A 27,197-nucleotide genomic window follows, 5' to 3' on the forward strand; every position below is an offset into this window, starting at 1 on the left:
ATCCACCAGGATAAGTTAGTGTTGGTTGTCGCGCCATGATTGATGGATTGTTTGGATAACCAAGTAAGTTTGTAAAGACTTCATGTTCATGTCAAGAAAGGGGAGGGTAATGTCGTAGCATGTGTCTCATATCACATGTGCATGAAACGACCAATATGGATAACAGAAGATTTGATCTCTGCCTCTAAGTTGTGTGAGACCCATGAGATCAACTAGATATCTCTACAAAGTACCTTTATGACCTTTGATTGTTTCTTGTAGTTTCAGTTCAATGTTAGCTATCTTAGTATGTTGTCAATGGTCAAATATGATTCGATCTAACTGAACATATATGAAGAGTAGTTAAATTGAAATAGAAAGATTTGAGGAAAAGAGAAGATAATTATAGTGTTTAATTCACCAGTCAATTATGTTCTAATAGTGAACATAATTGTGAATTTAGGATACTACATATAAACTCTACTTATAATCACGAGCTGCTACATACCTCTAACAATTATATAGCAATCAATTTTCAAGGCTAATGTATGTTGGTCACACGACCTACTTCCTAGTATGAAATTTAAAGAGAAATGAAAAGAGATGAGAATCTCTTAATGCTTAAATGCGAGAATAATAGTGACCATTATGTATTAGTGAGAGACACTGAATAACTCCTCACATAGTCCCTTTAACTTGACCCTCCACGTTTTTGAGAAGAAAATAACATGAAAAATATATTTTTCTAAGTTGTTAAGCATTTCACTTTTTCTCTAATTTTCGGGAAGATAGTGATATGGGTATATAAATAATCTTTGTTCATGATTTTGTTTTTGATCAGTATATTGAATCATATTTAAGTGATAATTTGGTACGTTCGCTTTCTATATATATGAGAAAATGTTGCTTAATTGGATTAAAATCTGAATCGATACAAACTTTGTACATGCAAGTTAAGTTCACGAAGAAAAAAGAAAAAGACATTTTGCTTTCTTCACGTGGAAGAACGAATTGAAGGGCTTCAATCAGACCAAAAATTATACAAAACTAAGAACATCAAAACAAAAAGAAGAGTTCCAAGTCCAAACCCATCATCAGAACCAGCAGAGCTACTTCTTGTTTGCAGGAACATACCAACGCGTAGCCGTGGAGTTGGGAAAAACTTGGACAACAACTGCACAAGAACCAACAATAAAAGAAGCACAAACCCTAGCAGCACATAAAAGTTGCCACTATCTGGATCTCCAGCTTGAGCCCATGGCAGAACAGAGTCCATAATGGATAGAAAACTAGGGCCAAAGATCACCCATCCCAGCGCTCCCACCATTAAAGATGGCACCAATGGAGATGGCCCTTCACTACTCATTGCTCTCTCCCTCTCTCTCTCTCTCTCTCTGGGGTTCTTTTCGAAAAGCTAAGAACAGTAATGTTCCCTCGGGAGTTAAAAATGGGGTCTATTTGTACCGTGGAAGTGGGTCAGTTTTGTTGAAGATGGATATGGAATTTTGATGATCCAATCCTTTGGTTTATATGTGTTAGTTGAACCATTATGTGATAGTTGTTTGAGTTCATCCAATAATTTGTTTGTTTGTTATAAAACAGTGGTAACCGGATTTTCTTTTAATTGTTTTCTTTACAGATAGTACCTATTAACCATGAAACATTGCTATATACTAATCCAATCTGAATTTTAAAGTAATTTTGTAGAATTAAATTTAAATTTTACGAAAATAATAGAGGCTTCAACTAAAAAATAGTGAATTATTATTTCGTTTCTAATAGTCATTACTTTAATCGGCACATAGGAGTATACTCTGGACTGGAATCATAGAGATACCTAGAACTATCTATAAATAAAAGGATAATACGTTCCAAAACACTCAAAACCAAGTCCTCCTATATTGACAATAACGCCAATACCAATCGAATTAAAACTCAATTGGCAAGTGTTTAAAATATTTTAAATATACATATAAGGAAATAGAGAAATGTAACAAAAAATAAGAAAAGGAAATATGGGAAATAAGAATTTTGTGTGTGTGTGTTATATTTTCATATATATATTAATTAAGGCTTTTTGGGTCAGGACAGGTAAGTCAGTATTAAAATGTGTAAAATGTTATAAACACATATAAAATTTTAGGTTCTAATGCTTCATTTTATGAAGTACTTACACATTTGTATTTATGCTATTTTTGTTTTATTGTTTTCATGTCATGTCTTAATCATTTTCATAGTTTGTATAACTTGTCGATTGTTATATTTGTTCAATGTTGACACAATTTTTCATGTTTATGTTGTCTCTCAATCGCTAACATATTTTGTATTTTTTTTATTGTAATTCAATTTAGAAAAAATTTATTAATTTAAAACGTGTTCGTGTTATTTTTATGTTCCAAGTATTATTAATTAAAATATTCTTAATTATTAATAATTAGTCTTATATATATTTTAATATGTCGTAAGATTGATCCGAACTGAAGTATTTAAATAGATTATGGAATACAAGTTAAAAATTGTGATTACTCAAACCAGAGCTTATTTTATTTTATTTATAATTAATTTTAATTTTTATGCTATAAACTAACTATTTATATTTAAAATGGTGAAAATAATTTGAATAAATATAAAAGGACTCTATCCTGTAAATATCTTATTAAAAAAAAAAAGGTATTTTGAGAATTGAGATTAGAGTTTGGTTTGGTTTGTATGTGCACATAAAATTAATTATGATTTTAATGTATTAATTTTATCAAATTAACTATTAATCTAAAATTAATGTTTCAGTTGTTTTATTTTATATTTTTATTTTATTTTTAAAACTATTTTAACATCTTATATTTGTTTCTAATTTAAAATCAAATAAAATGTTATTAATTAAAATGTAAATATAAATTCTAATTTTAAATATTTTATTTTTGTAAGTGGAATAGTTATTTAGATTAAGTAATCTAATTGTATTATTGAAAAATGGAATAAATTAAGGATAAATTAAAAATCCAACTTCCTAAAAGTTAAAATAAAATCTAATTAAAATAAATATCAATATTACAAATATATTTAAATTTTCTATCTTAATTTTTACTTCAATCTTTCCGATGCCCTGCAAAATTGACTATGACTTGAAACCATTCCTTTAGTACTCTATTTTTGAGACACTTCAAAGTACCAAAGTTAATAATCTCCGATTGTTGAATATTATTTATAATCATAAATTTTAATTTTAATTAGTATATAACTATAATACTAATTAAATGATAATTGATTTAAATTAATATATTTATTAATAAGGGTTAATATTTGGTACACTAGCAGTGTACTTTTTATTCGTAAGTAGCTTTAAAAATTATCAAGTTTTTTTAATTATTTTTTAATATTTTACCATACCTTTATAAACACTTGTCAACCCCTTAACCATATTTGTGAGATCTAAAACTCTAACGACAATGGCACCAAATATTTTCCTCATTAATAGTTAAATACTCAATTGTACCCAAAAAAAAAACTACTGATATGATTCAATCTATTATTTTTTTATAAAAGATTTTATCTATTATTCTTAACTATACAGTTCAAATAAATAGAAACTCTATTACTAAAAAATATTTATTTAATATCAATTTAATAATTAATTAAATATTAATGAATTTCTCGTTGATTCAAAAACTTTTCACACTCATACTTTTATATATATTATATAAATAAAATATTTTATGATTTTAATACACCGATAATTCTTATTATATAGATTGAGCTTCACTCATTTAGCATTGTTACTATTGCAATAACTAAATCGACATGGATTTAATTGCACTCAAATACACATTTTCTTCTCATATAAGAATTTAGGATATAAATAAGTGTGGAGATTATATCAAAAAGAATTTATTATATATTTTAAAATATTCATACTATTTTTTAATATCATGTTTTTTTTTAACAATCTCATTATAGGTTATGATCATATCTACTCTTTTTGACACAATACTTAAAATTACCCATAGCTTCTCCTCAACCCTTAAATAGAAAGATAATGCGTTTTAGCGCACTCGAACCTACGTCCTCTTGTATTAATAACAATATCCATTCCAATCGAGTTAAAGACTCAATTAACAATGTCATGTTAAATTTTTAAACGTGGACGCTTAAAGGGAAGGGGAAATTTTTAGAATTACTCATCATCTAAAATTGGTTTTTTTATATGAATCTAGTAGAAAAAATTAATTAAGCATTGAGATAGGTAATTTGTCTTCTAGAATTTTTATTTTTATTTTGGTTTTAAGTATAGGGATAGTTGTCAAGGGAAAAGCACCGTAATGTAGAGGGTATAGGAGCTCTGGGTTCAAGTTAGCCAACTTTGATCGAGTTTTTTTATTTATTTGTTGAACCAAATAAATGAATTGATCCTCCAAGATGGCTTTAATATCTTCATTTCTTGTGCCAAGAAACGATTATAATACTAAAAGATATCACTTTAATATTTAGAGAGAATAGCAACAAGCATCTCAGCTGCCAGGAGGTGTTCCATCTAGGCAGGGGCCAATCTAGGGAAGGAGAAAGAATTTGGTAAAATACAGAGGGTCGAAGAGATTTATATTAATTTCTTGATACTATTTTTGGAATGTAAATCCAAATTCTGAAATTTTAATTTTCAAACCCTACCTTACATTATAGCAAAAATGCTAGAAATAATGTCTATTGATCGGTAGAGGTTAGCGACTAAATGAGAATCTTCTTATTATTTTGATTAAAAGTAATAAACTAATTAGAACATACTAATATGACAAAATGCATAATAAATTTTGCTAAATATTTTTATGTTTAATTTGGTTGGGATTTTATTGATTATAAAATATTACCAAAATATTTAATCTACGTGACTAAATTGTTTCAAACTCTCAAATTTTAACATATACACACACTAAAATTGAGTATTGACAACTTAATATTTCAAGAAAATTGTTTGCAGCTTTGGTATTACTCAATTGATTTTTATCTAAAATCAAAGCCTTCTATGAAAAGCATAAGAGTTCAAGGTTTTCTTAATATATTGATCATTCAAATATTACAGATGAAATTGGGTAGAAAAAAACATTTACTATAAATAAACTGTTAATATTATTTTCTTGCCCCTTAATAACAAACAATTTGATCCAAAATTACAAATGGGACAAGAAACCAACGAACTAACATAATTTTTTTATATAAACAAGCGACTGCTATTCACTCATAAAGATAAAGGACGTGAGGAAAATGAAATTGTAGCATTATGCCATGCCATGATGCAGCATTTAATCACACAACACAATAAACATCACTTAAGTTTCTTAGCAATATGATGTTATAAAACGCCAAGGTTAAATTTACATCGAACCTTCAACCGGTTGGGATTGGTACGTACGTCGCCTTAACTGAGACTCTGTAGTTGGCTGCTGTAAGAAGATTTTTGTTGGATCATTAGGATCAACATATCTGCAAAAACACAGAGAGAACAGTTTACTTATAAGCTATTTCAGATTTTGCTCAGCTATAGTATGTGCTAGGAGACCCGTGCCCTTCATTTTTACTAAACCGGTACACATTCGGACATTATACTCATACAACACCCAGTTAAACATAGATTATGCTGTTGCTAACTAGGTTACTTACGCATGTCGCATCATTTCATCAATGGGAGTTTGTGCTGCTTGTAAAGGATCCACACGAGGCTGTGGTTCATGATTTACTTGTTGATTATATCGTCTCACTGAGGCAATCAAGTTCAAGAAAAGTGGAACAAAGGTTCCACATCCACCTTCTTTGAACAAAATCTTGAATGAATGAGTGGAGTAGAGAGCCCTATGCTCATTTTCGGGGACCACCTAGAATTTCATAAAATTGACACATTTAGGAACTACTAAAAGATCTGTTGATAGTTAAGGGAATAAAGCGGTTTCCCACTCTACTTACAGGCTCCACTTGACCAGAAATGTTATTGCAATGAAATATTGGTTGGTTGAACTTTTCATCATGCACATAAAGCTGCAAAAATATAAATAAATATATCGAATCAGTCTCAAAGTATAGGAAAGACTAGCAAGGTTACTCTGACTCTTCAAAACACACATGTGCTATGTTATTCCAACTCTTCAATCTTCTTGAAATAGTCTTACCTGGCACACATTTGAAATCGAACATGAGGAATAATCCTCCAAATATAAAGAAAAATTTTGAAAGATTTGAGCACACCCGTATGGAACATATACCCATATCAAATACTCACCCAAGTAGCGACATAGCTCAAATACTCAGCTTCAATATTATCAACTTAGACCATTGGAAAACTAACACATAAAGAAGAAAGAACAAAATTGTAGTTTAAGAAAGCAAATGCCAAAATCCAAAACCAAAATTATTTATGCTAAATATTAGGGGTAATATCATTATATAATGCCACACAGATTTACAGCACCATAATTAACAATATGAAGTACTAAAACATATAAAGCTCTAGCAAGTTGGTTGTGGTAGAAACATCAGATGCCATGCATGTCAGGCAAACAAGCAATGCCAAGCCATATGCCGTATTTGCTATCCAGTCATTTGAAAGGTACACAATGACTGATGTAGGAAGAAATTATGTTTTTTTTGGTATAATAAAAGTATCCTCCATGTTCCGTCCATAAAGATTAATTATTTCAGGATTCGTAGCAGCCCCTCCTAACAATGTTATCTCCAAGATTTGAACTTGAATTATTTCCCTAAAAGTGCAAACGTGCCTTACCACTGCATGCAACACTTGTTGGTGGAAGAATTTATTTTGCTTGAACTTTTAATGTCCCTAAAATGTTCAAGGTCAACATCCTGAGACTAGTTTTCAAATATGGTTATGAAGGTATGTTCCTTTCAACTATATGATCAAACTTTTTTTTTAAATGCATACACAGGTCCGACACTCTCTAACAAATAAGGATAACATAAACCAGACCGGAGGCACGAACCCTAAAACCTTGACAAAAAGATAGATAAAGGCAAAATCGCCAGCCAACAACAACATTAAAATGCAAAGATAAAACATAAACAATAATAGGAAAATCAAAATTCCTGGGCAACAGGGATTGATTCAACCAGTGAGTTAAATTGTCTTAATGATAAGACACCTTGGGTTTTCAGGCGCAACAATGGTCTATCAACAACGCTATCAAGAAACCAAAAGAAGTATCCTGGCCCCTGACAAAGGGTCGAATAATTAATCTGCATCTAAATTGTGTAATTTCAAAACACAGAAAATAAAGGATAAAATACCAGAGGCATATCAAAAGCAAAGAAATTCCCAACAGGGCGACTTGCAACAAAGACCATCCGTATATTTGACAAATATATTATACCCCATGCTTTAACACGACCTCCTTGAGATCTGAGAAAAAAGCGAAACCCAATTTATCAAATTGAATAAGGGCTGCATCTAAATTCTCAGGAAAGAAAAAAGACTTAAGAAAGAAGGGTACCCAGGAATCTTGTCAACTTCGAATTCGACGCCATGTCTGACGAGAACAAACATCTCGTTGGTGAAAGGGATGGGCATGCCATTCGGGAAAAGCTGAGGATTTAGAGCCATTTTTGCAGCTATGGATGATCGAAGAATTTACAGTTTCTTTCTTTTTTCTCGATTCAATTTTGTTTGGGTTGTAGTTGTAATTTTGTTTATTCTTTTTTCTTTTAGATTTTATATATTTCTGACGTGTTGGACTCCCAAGTTTAGAGAATTCTACAACTTTCTCGGCTTATTCATGGTAAAACTACCATGGAGACCCCTGTATCAATGGTCATATTACATTTTGTTTTTCTACTCAAAAATGAGTAAGTTAGTCTTCGTGTATTAAATTAAAGTGCAATTTGATTTTTTCATCAAAAAGTTCATCAATTTGTACTATTAAAAATTAGCGTGGTTGAAAGAATAACTTAACAATAACATGTGACATGTCACGTGTACTTCATGTTAACATAGATAGACTAATTTTTAACAGCAAAGATCATACTGACATACAAAGACAAATCTTAAAAGTAAAATAGATAAATTTTTAACAGAATAACCGGTTTACTTTTTAATCTAAATAGAGACTAATTTATTTATTTTTTAAATAAAAAAGATAAAATGTAATTTAACTTAAAAGAAGTTACGTAATATTTGTACCCTTTCTCCAAATATTACGCGTTACGCCGCCAATCACAGCTTTTGCGGTTCATTAGGATTAAGAGTGTTATATACAAAGATGAGTTAATTGCACTAAATATCCTCAAATTATTATATTCATTTTAATTTGGTCTCAAAATTTTAAAGTGTTTAAATTACATCTCCAAAATATCAAAGTTATATCCTTCTGATATGAAAAGTATTAAATGATTTAATATGATATAATGGAAAAAAATACACGAATTGTTGAATCTAAATCGAGTAATGAGAAAAATAAACTGGTAAGTGGTAACGCATCATTGAAAAGAACATCTGCTTTTCTATGAACAGCCGTTGATATATTTGTACCTCTAGTTAAAGAAGAAATATGTGTTTCTTAAACAATCCTTTTGACCCTCAACCACGCATGCTGCTAGATTCATCTGTCATACTTAATTATGATACTCTGACTCGGGTACTTTAAGAAAAATGAAGAGTCCGAGTAACATAGATCCTTATGGTTGATATTACGAGGCACATGAAATCAAATACTGCTGCAGATGTTTTGTTCTTGTTTTGCTCTTCAGCTTCCGGAAAGCAGACATCTCGATTTGCCGGATTCTTTCTCGGCTTACACCGATGGATTCCCCGATTTCTTGCAAAGTTTTCATCCTCCCATCTTCCATTCCGAACCTCCATCTGATCACCTGTCTCTCTCTAGGACTCAAGCTTTCCAACACTTTCTCGAGATCCTCCTTCATCAATTGTTTTGTCAAGATATCTTCCGATGTATCTGCTTCAGGGTCCGCAATTACTTCCTGAAAGAAACTAAAAATGACATGCACCCATCAGAAACTGAAATCTAAAAGTTCCAGAATGCTCCCAGGTTGAAACTTTAAAAGATAAACAGTAATAGCTGGATTTGAAGTAAGACGGACCGAAGGTTTGAGATTTTGGTAGATCCCGATCTTCTGATCAAGAGATCGAGGAGCCTTCGGAGTGAGAAGAACGGTGGTGAGCCTCTTCATGGAGAGCCCTGTTGCCTCTGCAACTTCTTTGTTGTCGGGATGCCTTCCATTTTCACTGTACAACTGCTTTCTAGCTTCTTTCACTCTATATGTTGCCTCAACCATGTATAACTGCAAAGCCGAAAAAGTCAACAAAGTAAACCAATGCGATGCATTAATTTCAATAACTGCATTTATTAAGGAATATTAATATGATAGACAATAATCGGTAGTGTCTAATTTATCTTAGAGACTTCCATGGCAATGCATTTAGGACCAGAACACTATAGAACTTACTGGCAAGCGAATTGTCCTTGACTGTTCAGAAAGAAACTTCCGTACAGCTTGCTTAATCCACCAGTGAGCGTAAGTTGAGAACTTGAAACCTTTAGAAGCATCAAACTTCTCAGCACCTTTTATAAGGCCTCGGCATCCTTCCTGCAAGTGAACCAGCAAGAATCAGAAACTAAAAAGTAACCTAAAACCACTCTCTCTCTTCTATTTTTTTCCCCACAGTTCCGTTCTCACAAGAAGTTTGGCCACATGTAGGAGATTGCATACCTGAACAAGATCTTGGAAATTCATTCCGGTTCCCAGATAATTTTTTGCAATAGAAATAACAAGTCGTATGTTGCTTTTAATCATTTTATCCTTGCAAAGTACACCATAATCTAAGCGCCTCCTCAGGGTCTTCTGATCAACTCCAGCAGCGGCAGCCCACTGTGCAAAGGTCGGCAATTCTCCGAATCGCTTTGCAAGCTCTTCCTGGAGACTTTCCAGTTTCAATAGGTCCTGAATATGGGGGGAAATTAGAAACTAACATAATGAAAAGGGTAGAAATAAGCACACGTCAAATTTTCAGTACAAAGTGCACCAAGTAGAACATTCAGAAATCTCAAGCCAATTATGGCTTCATCTCAGATAAATATCAAGATAAGAAATATACTCTCGGTGACAGATTACATGATTACAAGATCGTTATCTTCCTAAGAGTCTTAAATTATCATACCTGTATTCCTTCCGACAACTCGTGTTCTTCATTAGCAGTGAGAAGCCTGGAAGTAACATTAGTCCCTCTCAAAAAACGCAATGGATCAGAATTGCCATCTCGGACAGCACCATGCCTTTTTTTATTGGTGGAACCGGATTTCACAGAAACAACATTGGCAGTAGCCTTCTCTGCTGCTTTCATTCTTCTGGCTTTTCGTTCAGGTTGGCGCTTTGACCTCACTGCTACGTTTCCAGATAATTGTTCCTCAAGAAGTTCAAGTTCTTCATTTGTTGGCTCTGGTTCATCAGATTCTTTTGTGGAATTTTGCCCTGAATCACCTTCTTCAAATTCACAGTCATCTTCGAGGAAATCTCCAACAATTCCAGCCCTCTCGGCTTCAGTAAACATGGCCCAATTGGAAGTGGAAGTATCAGTTGCGGATTTTCTTTCTGATCTAGCACAACTGTAGTTCTTAAACATCAAGACAGCATCCTTTGAAACCTTAACAGCTGCTCGTGCAAGAGCTACGGCTTCAGCGGCCGCGGCAGCAATTACAGCCTCATCACTTGTAAGAAGATTTTCAGTTCCTAAAGTTGTTCCAAAGCATGCCTGCAGGTATGCCAAAGATGGTGAAATTATAACTGTATCCCATATATCATGGTTTGACCTCATAACAAGCACCAAAAGTCGGTTATAAAATTTGACTCTTTGACAACGAGATTATTCAACCAGATGCTATAATTCAAAATACAGAGGCCCAAATGATATACGGCATAGCAAGACAATATGGGCAGAAGTCTGTTGCCTGTAACTGGCTCAATTTTAAAAAATCACTGAGAAAACATAATTGCTGGAATTAAAACACGCACTCAAATGGATCTAAGAAACACCTATGCACTTCTAACCAAATGCAGTTCATTGGAAGTTACGACTCGTTGCTGAGCATGAACTTCATATGCAATAAATGATTCATAAGTTTATCGGAGGCAATGAACTAGATGAAGGAAGAAACACGTCTATTTCAAGAAGTGAAACAAAAATACAGATTTCATTCACTGAAATTCTCAACTGCATATCCTCCAACATAACACAACTGACCTCTGAGGGTGGACCAGTTCCCCCAATATAGGTCCGTTCTCTGTCTGCCACAATTGAATTTGGCTGAGCTTCAAAAAATGGCAACCTTAGCTTCTCTACATCAAGCACTGAAGTTGTCCTCGTTGATGCTGATGGTGAAGTGGTAGATAAAACACAATGTGCCCGGAAACATATAGATTCTTTATGTCTTGCTGTAGATTCAGCCAAGAAATCATTAGGGAAAAAAAACAATTAAAGACAAATCATACCATAACCAATTAGGATAATGAGCATACAAGACACATTACAAGACAATGAAGCTTTTTAGCTTTACATCCAATAATCATCCAAAGGGAAGCCTTACGAACTACAGAATTTTATACAAGATCAACCAGTTAAGGGGCTAGCTGCAGCAGGAGGCATTGGAAATAGTTCAGTAAAAAGGACAAATGGATTTGTAAACATATTTTTAGATCCTTCAGTCAAAGAGAGAAACATATGAACAGTGACACCTAAGCCCTTGAAGATCGATCCACTAACCATACAAGCATCGGTAAAATTTCCGCAATTGTGTTGCTCAGGAGAAATGTAATACCCATTCTAGCAAAAGAAAGTAAACAACTAACCACAAGGGAAATGTAAAATGGTGTAATAATTCTAAAACCAAATTAAGGGAATTAGTTCCTCAGAGGCTGAGGAAGACAGTTCACTCTTTGCCTCTTAAGCAAGGCATTGACTACTAAAATAAAGGGAATGCATAATGAAACCCGTTCAGAGTGAAAACCATGCGGTATTGGCATAACTTATATTGTTATAAACTACGCTACTTGGACTCGGACGTGAGTGCTGGACAAAGGCACGTTTCCAACACAGATATATTCTTTACAAGATTTCCATGTGTTTGGACAATCTTGGATGATCATATCCCTATACCTATGCCCTGACTCTTTACTTGTGTGGGGCTATGGTGTCAAACCCAAGTATCACAATAAAAATGAAGATTCGGACTGAGCAACATAGGTCGAAAAGTGACAAATGTATTAAACACACTCCTAGTTCTGATTTTTTTTTAAAGCGCTTTTTATTTGAAAATACACAAAACCAGCAAAAACTGATCTGAAATATGGTAGAAATAAGAGGATGAGAATTAAATTCATCTGATAACCTATTAGAGATCATTCATATTAATTGGGATCTACGTTATTCAAACTCTGGATTTTCTTTGAAGTACCCATATCCGGCACATATTAGACACATTCCGACATGGAATGGGGTTTGATCCTCCAAAACTTAGTAAAAATCAAGCATTCTGATGTCAGACACATACCCATATCCTAGATTTACCCACAGCCCAAGCAAAATAGAATGAGATAAGATAAAATGGTTTTATGGCATCAAAATTACTACCAAAGATAAAGCACCCAAATTAAGATTCATGTTGAAACATATCCAAAAGTGGAGAATGCTTCACAAAACTAGCAAAAAAGACAAAGCACACCCTTTTCACCTTGAATTAAAAAGTCTCTAACTTCAAACACAGTCTCAATTTTAGCAAAAGGAAAACAAATACATTTATGAGTAAATAACACTGTACCAAATTCAAAACTAGTACAAAAAGCAAAGCACACCCAGTTCGGTACTGATTGAATAAAGTCTCCCACATTCAATCAAGTTAATAAGTAAGCAACTAATCATTTGAATTCTCATTTAAAAAAAAAAAAAAAGGCATTTTGTTGTAGTGTGGAAACTTACAATGGTGAGAGTGGTGAGTCCTGAAATTGATAGAGAAAGTGTCAGGTTGGCACTTGAACTGTGGCAATAAACAAGACATCCTCTCCCGTTTTTATTCCCTTCCTGATTTCCTTCTTACTTGCTGAACAACATAAAAACAAAAAACAAAAATAAATAAAGCAAAATTAAGTTTTCTTCTTTGACACCTTATTGATATTTTTCATTCGAAGAAAGGGAATAATGGGTGTTAATAAGGCGGTGCCGAGTTGAAGGGAAACAGGAAGAGAAGAAGGAGAATGAGAATTTTGAACGATGAAAAAAGATAAGGGGTAGTGGGGTACTAAGGATTGCCTTCGGCTGGGAGTCAAATAGGGAAAACTACACTAACTCTTTCTGCCATTTTTTTGGTTAAAGTCCTTGTACTTTTTATAAATTCAATTTTTAGTCCTTATACTTTTATTCTAGGAATTCAGTCCCTCTACTTGTCATATTTCAAACTTCAGGTCCAATTGCTAACAAAATTAAAATTATTTTGTTAAATTCAGGTTCATTACAAAGTTATTTTCTTAGTTACATGGCTACCAAGTGGATTTTTGTTTAATTTTAAAATGCCAAACCAACAAATTTAAGGCAAATGTATAACGGTGTTCAAAACTGGACCTAAATTTTAAAATCTGAAAAGTAGAGGAGAAAATTCTTGAAAATAAAAGCACATGGATTAAATTCTAAATTTATGAAGAGTACATATTTTAACTATTTCTTTTTCTTTTTCTTCAATATGTTTTAGTCACTTAACTCTAAAAATTATAAAATGAATCAACGAACTACGAAAATTTAATAATAATATATACATCAATAAGCACCCAGACTAAACAAAAATTAAAAGTAAAGTACATGAAATAATTAAAAACTGAGTAAATAATGATTATAATCAAGTTAGAGTTGAGTTTAAGCAAAGGTAAATTCATTTCTTAGTCTCTCAAGCAGTTGTTGTTTGATGTCAAATTTTAGATGCCTAACATTTGTACTCACTTAAGTATTAAATAATAATTTATCATAATAAAAGAATGTAACTTAGTGATTAAGGGCATTAATTAACAGCCAAAAAGTAGAGAATCGTACCATTTAAAAATAATTTTAATTAAATACATAATAAACAAATTACGGCTTTATTTATTTCAACGTAAAAGTTTTTACGGAGAATATTTCAAGACTTTTCCGATGTTTATTTCATGTAAGGTAGGATGACCAACGTAAAAGATTTTCCTGTCAATTTAAAATTACTCCCTTATTCCCATAAAATGTCTTACCAAATTTTTTTCCGTAATACATTTTTCAAATTAATAAGGCTCTGTTCACTGTAAACTTCCATACCTGACCTGAACATCAAGTCAAAGCACCGGGATGTTATATTCTCTACTACATTTTCACTTATCAAATATTTTCTTATAAACTTTCATAACTTTTCAATTTAGTCCATTTTGTCATAAAAATTCAATATTCACTAATTAATCATATTAAATCAAATTTCTTTCTTGTTACACTTTAATCACATAATTTATCTCAATATCTCGTTTCACATATCAAATTTCTATATATTTCACATCTATTATTTTTATCTACATATTTTCTCAAGTTTAACAATTTAGTCATTGTCATTATAAAAATTCATATTTTTCCACAGTTTCACTTTTATAATATTTTATGCATATTTCATCATCTCATAACACATGCATTAAATTTTTTTGTAATTTTTATCCACATATTAAATTATTTCACACACTTTTGTCCATTTTTCAATTTAGTCCCCTATAATTTATTTTTCACCATATAAGCACTTTAATAAAATAATTCATTATAATATATTATTTCACATAACAAACTTGTATACATATCACTTCTCTTGATTCAATCATAAATTTCACAAAGTTTACAATTTAATCCTTAACATCATGAAGATTCATTATTTCATTTAAACTCTTTATCATTGAAAATAACTTTTATAAAATATTTTCAAGAATCTGCCAAACAACGAAAATATTAATTTTTCCATAAAAGTAAATCATTTTCCGGATACCATATTCAATGAAACAAATGGAACCTAAGTTCAAAACAATTTGATGTTCACCAACAATACTCGATAGCAAATACAAAAGTTGTTAATTTAAAATCAAAATTTTAATATAAATAGATTAATGATTTAGGATTACTTAAATTTTTGTAGTTAAGCAATTAACCAAATTTACATATTTTTCATATGAAATATATATCTTACTTATTGATATACAATTAAAATTTGATGATGGTTATATAATCGTTTAATTCAATTTTATATAATTTTAGATTTAAAGTATGGGGATTAAAATTAAAATTTAACTATTTTTATATAAATTAAATTATATATTAGTTACACCCAACTCAATTATAATTGAAGAAAAATCAAATCGAAATTATAACAATAGAAAATAAATAGGAGCATTTAAAATTCAAATTTTTAAGAAATAAGTATCACTCAATTATAAGTTTCAATTTAATTACGTTATTTCATAAAAAATTGTTAAAAAATTTCCTTAATAATGGAGAATAAATCTATAAATCTATAAATTATTTTTAGCGACAAATATACTTTTATTTAACTCATATTTTATATTATTATTGTTCTTTGACAATGATTATTTTAACTCATTAAATTTAATAACATGATTTTTTTCTTAAAAGTATTTATTCAAATAAAATAATTGGTTTGTGAAGCATTTTAACAGGAATTTAAAATTCTAATAATTTATTAATTTATCAATTAAGCTACAAATAAAACATAATATCAAAATTGATTATGAAGTTAATAAGGATTGAACAAAATGAAAATAAAATTAATAATAAATAAAAAGAGAGCATGAAAACAGTAAATAAATTTGTATTAAAAGATTATCATATTCAAATCTAAACAAACCTAATAGAACCAATAGAGCAATCTAGATTACATATAAATTTATTCCATTAAAACTCTTATTAACAGCTAAATCTAATCACCTATGGTGGAAACTTATTAAGGGTGGCCGCCATGGTGGTGGTGGCCACCATGGCGGTGATGGCCGCCATGGTGGGGCTTAGGCTTAGGATTGGGATTGGGATTGGGATTGGGTGTTTGAAAACACTGTTGTTGAACCAGAGGAGCGAGGAATGGATTATTAAACTCGTCGAAAATAGTGTTCAAGCAATCTTCATGAGTCGCTTGAACAGCAGCGCAACATTCTGGACTAACGTAAGGTCTAAACATCAGGATCGAACTTATGACATCTTGAAGACAGGTTAGTTTGCTCGCCAGGGTTGTTCCCAAGCACTTGCCATTAACCATCGGTGGCTGCGGAGGAGGAGGAGGAAGAGGAGGAGATTTTTGACCATGATGTGAAGGTGGCTTTACGGCGGTTGGGGGTGGTGGATAGCTATACACAGGCCATGGCCATGTCCAAACCCAACCATTTTGCGGCGGAGGTGGTGGCGATGATGGATACCACCATCGGCCAGCTGCTACACCTTGTTCACCCAAGGTGATCAAAATAGCCAGAAGAACAAATAGGAAGGCTGAAAATGAACTCTTCATCTTTGTAATGTGTAATGCAAAGTAAGGTGAGAATTACTCCTATTTATATACATTTCTAACTATAAAATATTTTCTTTTGATTTATTTAAAAAAATTAAGATAAATAATAATATAATTCAAAAACCATATCTTATTTTCAACCGCTAAATCCATTATCAAACTTTTAATTCAAAAATATTATTTATGTTAGTTTTAAATTATTATTATTGTTATTATTATAAAACCATAACATTTGGTAAAAGTGGAAAAATCTTACGTAGATTGTTGACAATGTCACAATGTTTCCTTCATTGTTTTTTTTCAAAAATGTTCTATATAATAAAATTAAAATTGACTTATTATTTACTTTAATATTTGAATTGATTTACCTCATGTATTATATACTTTTAAATTTTAATTATTTTAAAATTTTATTTATTTTATAAAAAAGTAATTTAAAATATCCTTTCCTATAATCTCTCTATATAAAAGCAAAACTTTAAATTAGAAAAAATAAAACAAAAGACAATTGTCTTACATGGATGATCTGACTTTTAATAGGTAATATATTGTTGAAAAAATTAATTATGAAAAACACACTTAATTAAGTCTTTAAATTCTCAGAGTGTATTAATTTATTTGATTGTTACTTTGCTGACATGGTTCTCAATATTAGTGGCAATGCCACATCAACAAAAATAGAAAATTTAAAGAATTCATTTAAAATTTTGTTATTATAATTAACCAGACAAATAGTTGTCTAGATTCATTTAAATTTTATTTTTAAAAATTATAAATTTGTAAAATATTATTAAAATTTATAAAAATATTAAAAAATTAAAAAATCAAAATAAAAATAATTTAAAAGTTAAGTCCAGAATGAATTTGGATAACCATATGGACAAAATTTTAAAAATTAAAAAAATATATTTAAAATTTTTATGTATGAAATCAACTTGAATAAATAATTGTTCAAATTCATTAGAACTTGTACTTCTGTATAAATTTGGATGATGATTCAACTTAAACTTTTTAATGATTTTTAATAATTTTATTGTTTTGAATAATATTTTAATAAATTTTAATAATATTTTACTTATTTATAAATTAAAAACTTATTTTTATAATTTTTAAAAATAAGTCTAGAATAAATTTTGATAAATTGTTGCATTTGTCTAAATTTGAATGAATCTGGTTGTCCAGAATCATTCCATACATAAAAGTTTTAAATTATTTTTTATCGATATGGCACCTCAACAGTGTTAATGACCACATCATAGAGGTAATAGTAAAAAATAGAAAACATTGATTAAAGGACTTAATCGATGCGATTTGAGAATTTGAAAACTTAGTTGAATGCATTTTTCGTGAAAGGACTTAATTATCTTTTTTGCCTAAACTTATGAGCTTATATTACCCTTTTCCGAGAAAAAGGAAATGACACAATAATTAAGTTCAGGATTAATAATATATTTTAAGGACAATGACACAATTTAATAATATAAAAATATAAAAAGCTCGATAAGACTCGTAAGTTATTCAAGTCAAGCATTATTAAGTCCGAATTCAACTCGATCGATAGCTCGAGTTTAACTTGATAATTAATTGAATCCTGTTAAATTTTTTCAAGCCAAATTTAAATAGGTTACGAGTACCGACATTTCATTTATACCCCTACTCTTATACAAATTTGACCATAAAATCAGCAACTTTATTGGACACTCCAAACACATGTTTGAAACTAACTATCCAATCACGATGGCATAACTCCCCAATCTCTATTAGCATACCCACATTGCTATCTCCTTTGTTCGACAAAATCCTCTTCACAACAATTTCGTTATCACTCTCAATTTTGTTTAACTAAAGGTTGCTCGCGCTTCACTACTACTTTATGATAATTTTCAAAAGTATAACATCGATAAGGTTAATTATGTTATTAATTCTCGTATTTTGTGAAAATTATAGATTTAGTCTTTATATTTTAACTTGATCAAAATTTAGTCCCTATATCTTTTAAATTTTAAAATTTTAGTCTTGACCCAAATAGTAGTTTTTAAATCCGTTTGGTTAAATTCAATTATTAGACTTATACTATACGTACCGTTGTGGATTTAGGGTGGGTTTGGATGGACGGTGCGTTTACCTGTGGTTAGTGTAAAAACAACGGTGGCGGTGAGATTAGATGGACGGTGCGTTTACCTACTCTTAGTCTATATTCTCCAATTGGATCACTTTGAATTCCTATATTTTTCGAATTTTGAAATTTCAATCTTGACGTAGATGATAGTTGTTAACTTATTAAATAATTTTTAATTGAATAATATGTGAAAATAACAAGCTGATATGGCATTGCACATATAATAATATGTTTATCGTGTTAGATTTTGAAAATATCGAATTTAACTTAATGAGTTTAACCGTTATCATTTGACAAGGATTAAAATTTTAAAATTTGAAAAGTATAAGAACTAAAAATGAAAAAATGAAATATAAACTACTTAAAATTGATCATCATATTTGAAATTAAAAAATATATAAAATAATAGAAAAACATAAAATGAAAGTTACATCAAGAACGAACTTAGATATGTAGTTTTGAAATTCAAATATTTCAGACGATCAGTTGTCCAGATTTATTGTAGATGTGATTTTAATTCTTTTATATATTTATATTCTTTCATAAATTTATAATTTTAAAAATATATTTATATATTATAGTTTGTAAATTTTATGTGAATAACTTATATTAAGACATTTCTAAAATATATAAATTTTAAGTACTAATAAAATAATTTCACATCATCAATTTTAAAACATACAAATGTTATTCTACATTTAATCACATACGGTATCATCTCTAATTTAATTTAATTTTAATTAAAATAATTAAAAATTTTGAGGAAAAAGGTTGAAACTATATGCCGAACAAATCATAATTAAAAATTTAATTTAAAAGTGTTTAAATCAATAATTAAAAATATAAAAAATTGATAAAAATCATAAGCAAATGGGAAAATAAAACTAAAATAAACCATTAAAAATCTAGAAAACACCATTAGTAAAAATTGAAATTTGAAAATTATAACCACCATTGGTGGTTTATCCAATTCTAAAATTTGATTAAAAATTAAAAAATTGAAATAGAAAATTAGAAAATAAAAATAAAGAAAAATGACTTGCCTAGAAATAAAAAAAAACTGACTGCATAAAAATAAAACATGTAAATAAATAAAAGACGATTAAATTAAAAAGAAGAAGATATGTTTGTTTATTTATTAAAATTTTTAATTTGTTAATTCATTAAATTAAAGTTAAATTAAGTTAGAGAATATATTAAATATGAATGAGCGAATAATAAAACTTTTACGGTTTTTAAAGTTAATGATGTGACATTCTATTATCATTACCTAAAAATTAATATATTTACATTTTAGGATCACCAAAATATAATTTATTCCCAAATTTATATATATTTCAAAATATTATTGGCTTTTCTATATTTTGTAATAGCCCGATTTTAGGCCTAGTCAGAACAGTGGTTTCGGGACCACAAATCCGACGAAAAAAAAAATGTAATGGCTTGAATTTTCAGAGGTGTCGGAACGGTGATTCGAGATCACTAAATTCGAAAAATGGGTAGAAAATATTATTAATTTAGTAAGTATAAGTTAAATGTGAAGTTAGGAAAATTTTTGAAATAGTTAATAGTGCACTAGAAATAAATATTAAAATACTTAGAATCGAAATGAGGTATCAAGACCTCGGGGGTTTTAAACCGAGCCATAAATATTTTTATAAATATTTATGGAGTGTTAAAAAGTTAGTATTAAAGTTTCGTTAAGAAATTTTAAAGTTCCGATAATTAATTGAACAAAAAGGACTAAATTGTAACAAATACAAAATTATAGGAAATGATTAAATAGCTTAAATGATAAAAGGAAGAGGGCTTAAAAGGAAAATAGACCAAGGCCTATTTGGGCTGGACGGCAGGGGCATGAAATCAGCAGAAAGTAAAGAGAATTAAGGGCAAAATTGGAATATTGCAAAATTTGCTTAATAAAGTTAGGACCAAAGTGGAATTATCTAGATTTCTCTTCATTTTTCTGAATTCTCATCAGCTAAAACACCATGGAAAGGCTTCTTCAAGCTGGTTCTTCATATTTTATTACAAGTAAGTTCAATTCTTGACTATTTCTTGAAATTTTTGTATTTTTATGACTTTTACAACTAGGCCCACTTGTTAAATTCATTAGTTTTTGATTTTATGAAAGAAGTTGAAAGTTGATATGAATATGTGCTGGAATTATATGATGATTTATCATGAAATTAGAGCTTTAAATTGTTCATATGCTGATTTTTTTGAAAGAATTGAATAGAAAGTGAATGTTTGGGACCTAATAGTAAAAGAGTTTGAAGATAGAGTTATATGTGGAAATTCTGGTTTTCAATAGTTGAGTAACAACTTATAATGTCTAGGTAAAGTATTAATTGAGAAAATTAGATTAATTGAGGGGTTAATTGAGAAAGGACCGAATTGTATAAACTGTGAAATTTGGGGCAAAATGGAAATCAACATTTTGCACTAAAGCAGTTTTGGACAGCAGCAGTAGTGTAACTTTGAAAAATCACCAAAAATTGTAGAAATTGAATTAGAGGATGAATAAAATATGAAACTAAATCTTATTGAGTCTAGTTTCTTATAAAATAAATGGTGTGAGCAATGGAATTGTAAATCATGAGATATAATAGATTTTGTGAGACAAGGTCAGAATGAATTCGGGTTCCCCTGTTCTGACTTTGAAAAATCATTAAAAATTGTACAAAAATTATTATGAGTTATAATTTATATGGTTAGAATCCTTAATGAGTCTATTTTTAGAAGAAACAAACGAAAACATTATCCAAATTCTGTACAATGAGATAATTAATTTTTAGTGAAGAGTGGTCGGAACTGTCAGACAGCGAAACAAGGGAAACTTTAAAGAATAAACTGTACTATTTGGCTGAACCAAAAATTCTGAAAATTTTATGGTATGAAGATATGTGAGTCTAGTTTCAGGGAAAATTAACAGATCTTAATTTGGAGCTCTGTAGCTTCGGATAAAAATAATTTAGTGACTCTGACTCGGATAAACAACTTTGAATATGTATGTTAGTAAATATTGAAATTATGGTTAATGTTGTTTAAGTGTGTTATACACATTAAGGATGTGGAATGGAGAGGAGGAGGAGGAAAATTGGGAAATATATGAATGATTTGTGTATAATTGGTCATATGCTTGATTTTAATTGATAAACGATGAAATATGAATTATACTTATATTTATGCATTATTGGTCATGGCATGTGTGAAAAGAAAGTTTCATAGTATGTGTGTATGGTATATTCATTATATGATGTGGCATGAAATAATGTCATGAATGGTTTATGAATTAACACATGTTGGTAAGCCTGATATATGAATAAATGATCAAATTGAGCGGAACGCCGGATTTGAGTACTTCTGATCAAGTGATAAAGTGATAAGTGGTAGCATTAGCTACACTTATCTGATCAAGTGAAAAAGTGATAAGTGCTATACTTATCTGATCAAGTGAAAAAGTGATAAGTGCTATACTTATCTGATCAAGTGACAAAGTGATAAGTGGTAGCCTTAGCTACACTTATCTGATCAAGTGACAAAGTGATAAGTGGTAGCCTAGCTACACTTATCTGATCAGGGACAAGTGATAAGTGATCATATGTAAGACCATAGTTATACTATGGCAAAGTGAAAGTGAAGTACTCAATTTTCCGTGACCGTTCCCTAATTTGATTAAGGATGGTAAGTGACAAATGGGCCCAAAAGAATTAAAGTAAATGGATAAGTGGTAGTGTATTTATATCAGGACGATGTTGTTATTCAAACTAAAGTGATATTTTTATTGCAAAATTGAGAATTTCATAAATGTGTTATTGAATGGTATAATCAATAAACATTGAGTTAAATGGTAAATACGTATTAGTTTTGAACTTGATGTCATTGAATTGTACGTGAATTAAATGGAAATTGCTAGTGATATGATTTAAATTATGAGCATGAGAAATTGCGAATTGAATGAAATGGAAATGAAGCATTAAATTGCATGAGTATGTATCGGGTCTCGCAGACCCTAATTATTATGATTATAATATTTTGAGGATATATTGTGAAAAGTTATAGAAACATGTTAATTATTTTGAAAGTTTTAATTTTGATGAAATTTTATAACTCGGTTAAATACGTTTACAAGTGTATGTGTTTTGGTAATGCCTCGTACCCTATTCCGGTGTTGGATACGGGTAAGGGGTGTTACATATTTTCTAGTTGTACATATTTTTTTAAATTTATATTTTATATATTTTTAAAATAATAATAACCTGAAAACTGATTTTTTAGAAAAAATAAAATAAAAATATATAAACTTACTAAAAAAATACATCTAGAAAGAATCTAGACATATTAGCTGTCCAAATTCAAATTTATCTAGATAACAATTTGTCTAAGTTCATTGTTGAAGTGAAAAAAATATACTTTTTTTTTTAATTAATTATATTTTTAAAGAAATTTTATTTTTTTTAATTATGTTTGTAATGTGTCGTACTAAGAAGATGCTGAAAGATGCTTATCCAACACATAAGAGAGATGACAACCATAATAATATGAAGGTGAATAGACCTTAACCAGAAAGCAAAAACTAAAAACAATTGGAAGTTAAATGAGGCCATTAGAGAATGTAACCTAAAATCAAGGAAATCGTATAGAGGAAGGAATAGTCAACTGAAGTAAATGTAATTGAAAATGTTGAAATCTAACAGTTTCTTGTTGCTTTTAAATCGAGTGATGGTAGGAAGTGTGTAACGCCCTGAATAATTTATTTTTGTTTCTGTAAATACCTAATATAAATATGTATTTGTTTCAGTGGTTAAGTGTTCTGAGTATGTGTATGAAGTCTTAAGTTCAAGTCTCATATTTGTATTTTTTTTTATTTTTCTAATCCTAGCCTTATCCTTGGTGGGTTGGGTTATATTTATCTTTATAAGCTCATATTAGAATGAGCTTGCTGGTTTGAGTGGTAAGAAGTTAGTGTGTAGGACGTCCTATGCTTGAATCATTGTGAGAGCGAGGTGTTATATTTTTTGTTTCGGTTGGCTGAGAGAATTTGAGTGGTCTTGAAAGTCTGAGTTGGTTTAGGTTGTTAGTGGATGTAATGGGATTGTAATCAAAGTGGTTTTTATTTTATTTTTAATTTTTTTTTCAAAATTCCTCTCTCTCTTTCCAGGAAAAACTGACGTCAATTTTGTTTTGCCTTTATCTGCTCTTTCGTTCTTCTTTTCTTTTTGCAACTTCTTTCTATTTTGTTTTCAATATATTGTCAAATCTCTGTATCTTGGTTTTCCATTTTCCTTCGATTGTTTGGTAAGTGGGATTTTAGTGTTTCTATAGCTTTCGATTTCCAAATTACCGATTAGAACTTTATTTTCTGTTTTGGCAAGATGGTGTATAGTTAAGAGGTTTAATCTCTGTGAATGTGTGTTGCGTAGGAGAAGACCATGAAGCAGCGAATCGCACTCTAGAAGTTTAATGCGCGTTAGAGGTGGTTTGTCGTCGGTGGTAAGTCAGTTTTGTGTTGAATCTTGTGTCGAATTCGTTAATTAATTTTGATGGTTGTCGATTCCACCAATATAATCATATGCCTAATTTGCAAATTTAAGTAATATAGGGAGTAGGGTCGATCCCTCAGAGACTGGGTTTACTGCAAATTGTTCCTCTCTTGACCAGATTTATGTCGGGGCAGTTGTCGTGCCCAAAAAGTTCGGGGGGATAAAGTTTGAAACCTGAAATAAATAAATAAAAAATGCGTAAAAAGTAAAAGCTGAAAACAAAATAATAAAAACAGTTAAATAAATCTGAAGAAAAATTAATTAAACTTAGATCAGCTTCAGGCACTGGTTTTTCCGTCCTCGAAATTAGATGAACTCCTCTTTTCCAATAAGCTAGTTATAGCTACCAAGGACGCCTTGGACACCAACTCTTCCTTGTGTAAATTAGTTATGGAACGTCCAATAACTAACCCTTACCGATCGACCAACCTACGAAACGTTCGTGATTTAGAACTCCGGCAGCTTTGCGTTCTAGAAGAGCCTAGCTCGAACCAATGCCCTCAATCGCATGGGACATTTAAATCCGGTTACTACTTCCCTTGATGGAACCAAACAACAATCCCACTTGGCAATCCAATGTGTTTACGAAAAACCGATTAGACAATCGATCCTTTTGGAATTCCAACTGTACATCTAACGACACTAACTCAAACGACGTCTTTTTTGACTTAGTGTTGATTTGACTTTATGAGTTGACGAAGTCATACTTTTAATCCAGAGAAATAATAAATACTGAAAATCAAGAGTTAAATTGCTCAGGTTCGTAACTCACAGGTCTTTGACGGGGTTAACACCGACCTAAAGCTGAAAAGGGTTTAGTTGGCTAAAGTTTGAGGCATGTTGGAGTTGGGCATATTTGGAGAGGGTTGAATAAAAGAAATGAAAGTAGATGGATGTGGGTGACGTAAGGTTTGGGTGCAGTATTTCTAAAGTTGAAAATTAAATAATGAATGAGAAAATAAGGAACTAATGCTAGCAAATAAAGAATAAAGGAAAGAATATATTTCAGAAGATGAAAGCTTGATTGAAAACTTGATTAAAAACACTTGATGAAAAAACTTGATGAAAAAGTGAACATAGTAGCCCTCTATTTATACTAGTTGCTTTGCCAAATTAAGAGCTACTAGCCATAGAAAATCAAGGAAAAAAATATTCCCATGATATCAACATCCCTACATAATCTCTCACAAAGTCAAAATAAAATTTCAGTTAATTACAACTTGGAAAAATTCTGTTTTGGCCCGCCTTCTTTGCTCATTTCTTCAATCTAATCCAATTGTTTCCTTTTTCTTCTATTTATCCCCAAATTGTACCCCTACACAAAAAGGGTACTGTCGACGACACACGGGCGTGTGCCAGGCCGTGTGTCTGACGAAGATGTAGCCGTACGCAAGAGACGACCGTGTGATGGTGTGAGTGTGGCCGTGTGGGCCACACGAACTAGGCTAGATTGGGCATGTGAGCCTACAAAGGTGTATGGGTTTTGGGCCAGGCAGTGTGGGCCACACGAGTAAGGCCAACCTGGTGTGTGGACCCATAAATCTGAAATTTTCCTTAGGGTTGCATGGGTCATTCCCATCGACTATAGGCCTACCGTAGGGTTAATAAGGGCTAACCAAACCCTAAATTATGTGATCTGATAGTCTGCTCTGAATAGGACACCGTTATGCATCTCTAATTATTCTGATATATATATATGATATTTGTATGCGAGCATGTTAAGCATGATACTTCTGTATCTGTATTCTGTATTTATGATTAGGGTGGGAATCGTATATGTGGAGGAAGTGATCTGTACAGTGACTTTTTGCCTATATTCTAGCAGCTTGACTGCATATTATCTGTTATGTGTCGTATCAACACTATATAGTGTGTAGGGATGGGTGTGTGCTTTTAACACCACATGATGTGATGGGATGGTCGAAGTTGGTGTGTAGAGGATGGGGGTAGGATTCTGTATATTTCTTCTGCATATCTGATTCTATTATCTGTATCTGTAAATGACTTAAGTTCGAATCTGTATCTGACTGTATATGAGATTTCTGTATGTATTGCATGTCTATTTCTGTTGGGTTACACACTGAGTTTGCGAAAACTCACTTCTGTTTGTCCGTTCTGTTCAGGTAATCCACAGACTTAGGCGAATCGGTGGCGGAGTTTCACGATGACCACAAGTTTACGAATTGTTTTTAGTTGGTGGTTTTTATTTAATTATGGATTATTTCTAGGGGTTTTGTAATTAAGGGACTCTCCGGACTGTTTGGTTTTATTTTGGATTTGGATTTTCGAATTAACTCTTTATTTGCGACGGTTGGCTAAAAAGTGGTTTTTACTAAACAAAGGCTTTTCTGAAAATACGAACGGGATTTTCAAATATAACGATTTCTAATACTTCCGCTGTAAATTATGTTTTGGCAAATGAATTACATAAATAACGTTTTCAGTAATAGTTATAAAACTTGATTGAGTTATCGAAATGATTCTGATTTCAAAACCCGTCATCGTAACACTATCAGATTCGACCATAACATCTAAGTCGGGTTTGGGGTGTTACAAAGTGTCTGACTGTAGTGGTCACTTCAAATGTGATAGCGTAAATAAGTAAACAATGAATATATAAGATTGTTTACACAGTTCAGTTTCATTACGTTTGCGAAGCTTAGCTCAATGAGTTCCACTATCTTTAATCCACAATAGAACAAATGAATCAAGTTCTATCACTTATTTTTGTACCCGAAGATTTGAACACTTACCTCTATCCTCCCTTGAAAATTTAGGCTATAAATATAATTTGTTTACACTTCAAATACCCTCATAAAATACGTCCCTCAATGAATAATAAGGTGCTTTTTATGCTCTTCTACAAAACCCATACAAGTCTCTCAATGTATAAAATTTTTCAAGACTTGCTAGCATACTAGTGACTAATTACAACCCAACCCCTTAATAATAACAACTACAAAATAGCAAAAGCAATATTCTGATAAAGATCAA

General features: G+C 30.8%; 3 protein-coding genes and 1 long non-coding RNA gene across 5 annotated transcripts; 1 reads left to right on the top strand and 3 right to left on the bottom strand.

The window, feature by feature from the left end:
- Window positions 1–5,005: 5,005 nt before the first annotated feature.
- Window positions 5,006–7,667, bottom strand: LOC105792649 (UPF0664 stress-induced protein C29B12.11c). The gene is made up of 5 exons (XM_012621319.2): window positions 7,467–7,667; window positions 7,264–7,375; window positions 5,929–6,000; window positions 5,629–5,840; window positions 5,006–5,451 (listed from the first exon to the last, which is right to left on the bottom strand). Exons 1-5 carry the CDS (start codon window positions 7,574–7,576, stop codon window positions 5,343–5,345), a joined length of 615 nt encoding a protein of 204 aa, XP_012476773.1. The 5' UTR covers window positions 7,577–7,667; the 3' UTR covers window positions 5,006–5,342.
- Window positions 7,668–8,345: 678 nt separating this feature from the next.
- Window positions 8,346–13,273, bottom strand: LOC105792650 (RNA polymerase sigma factor sigB). Of its 2 annotated transcripts, none has more exons than XM_012621320.2 (7): window positions 12,959–13,273; window positions 11,228–11,418; window positions 10,148–10,738; window positions 9,700–9,930; window positions 9,436–9,576; window positions 9,070–9,270; window positions 8,346–8,949 (listed from the first exon to the last, which is right to left on the bottom strand). In XM_012621320.2, the coding sequence occupies exons 1-7, from the start codon at window positions 13,035–13,037 to the stop codon at window positions 8,659–8,661; spliced, it is 1,725 nt and encodes a 574-aa protein (XP_012476774.1). In that variant the 5' UTR covers window positions 13,038–13,273; the 3' UTR covers window positions 8,346–8,658. The 2 variants fall into 2 exon arrangements, with proteins under 2 accessions (XP_012476774.1, XP_012476776.1); XM_012621322.2 differs by having other exon boundaries at window positions 8,785–8,959.
- Window positions 13,274–15,833: 2,560 nt separating this feature from the next.
- On the bottom strand, window positions 15,834–16,538 carry LOC105793725 (uncharacterized). Its single transcript, XM_012622571.2, has one exon. The coding sequence runs from the start codon at window positions 16,536–16,538 to the stop codon at window positions 15,984–15,986; it is 555 nt and encodes a 184-aa protein (XP_012478025.1). The 3' UTR covers window positions 15,834–15,983.
- Window positions 16,539–20,623: 4,085 nt separating this feature from the next.
- LOC128042852 (uncharacterized) lies at window positions 20,624–26,547 on the top strand. The gene is made up of 3 exons (XR_008198321.1): window positions 20,624–20,691; window positions 24,084–24,153; window positions 26,327–26,547. It is a non-coding gene; the product is annotated as an uncharacterized LOC128042852 (long non-coding RNA).
- Window positions 26,548–27,197: the final 650 nt, after the last annotated feature.

The sequence above is a fragment of the Gossypium raimondii genome, chromosome 8 (assembly GCF_025698545.1).
Source record: "Gossypium raimondii isolate GPD5lz chromosome 8, ASM2569854v1, whole genome shotgun sequence".
Classification (NCBI taxonomy): domain Eukaryota; kingdom Viridiplantae; phylum Streptophyta; class Magnoliopsida; order Malvales; family Malvaceae; genus Gossypium; species Gossypium raimondii.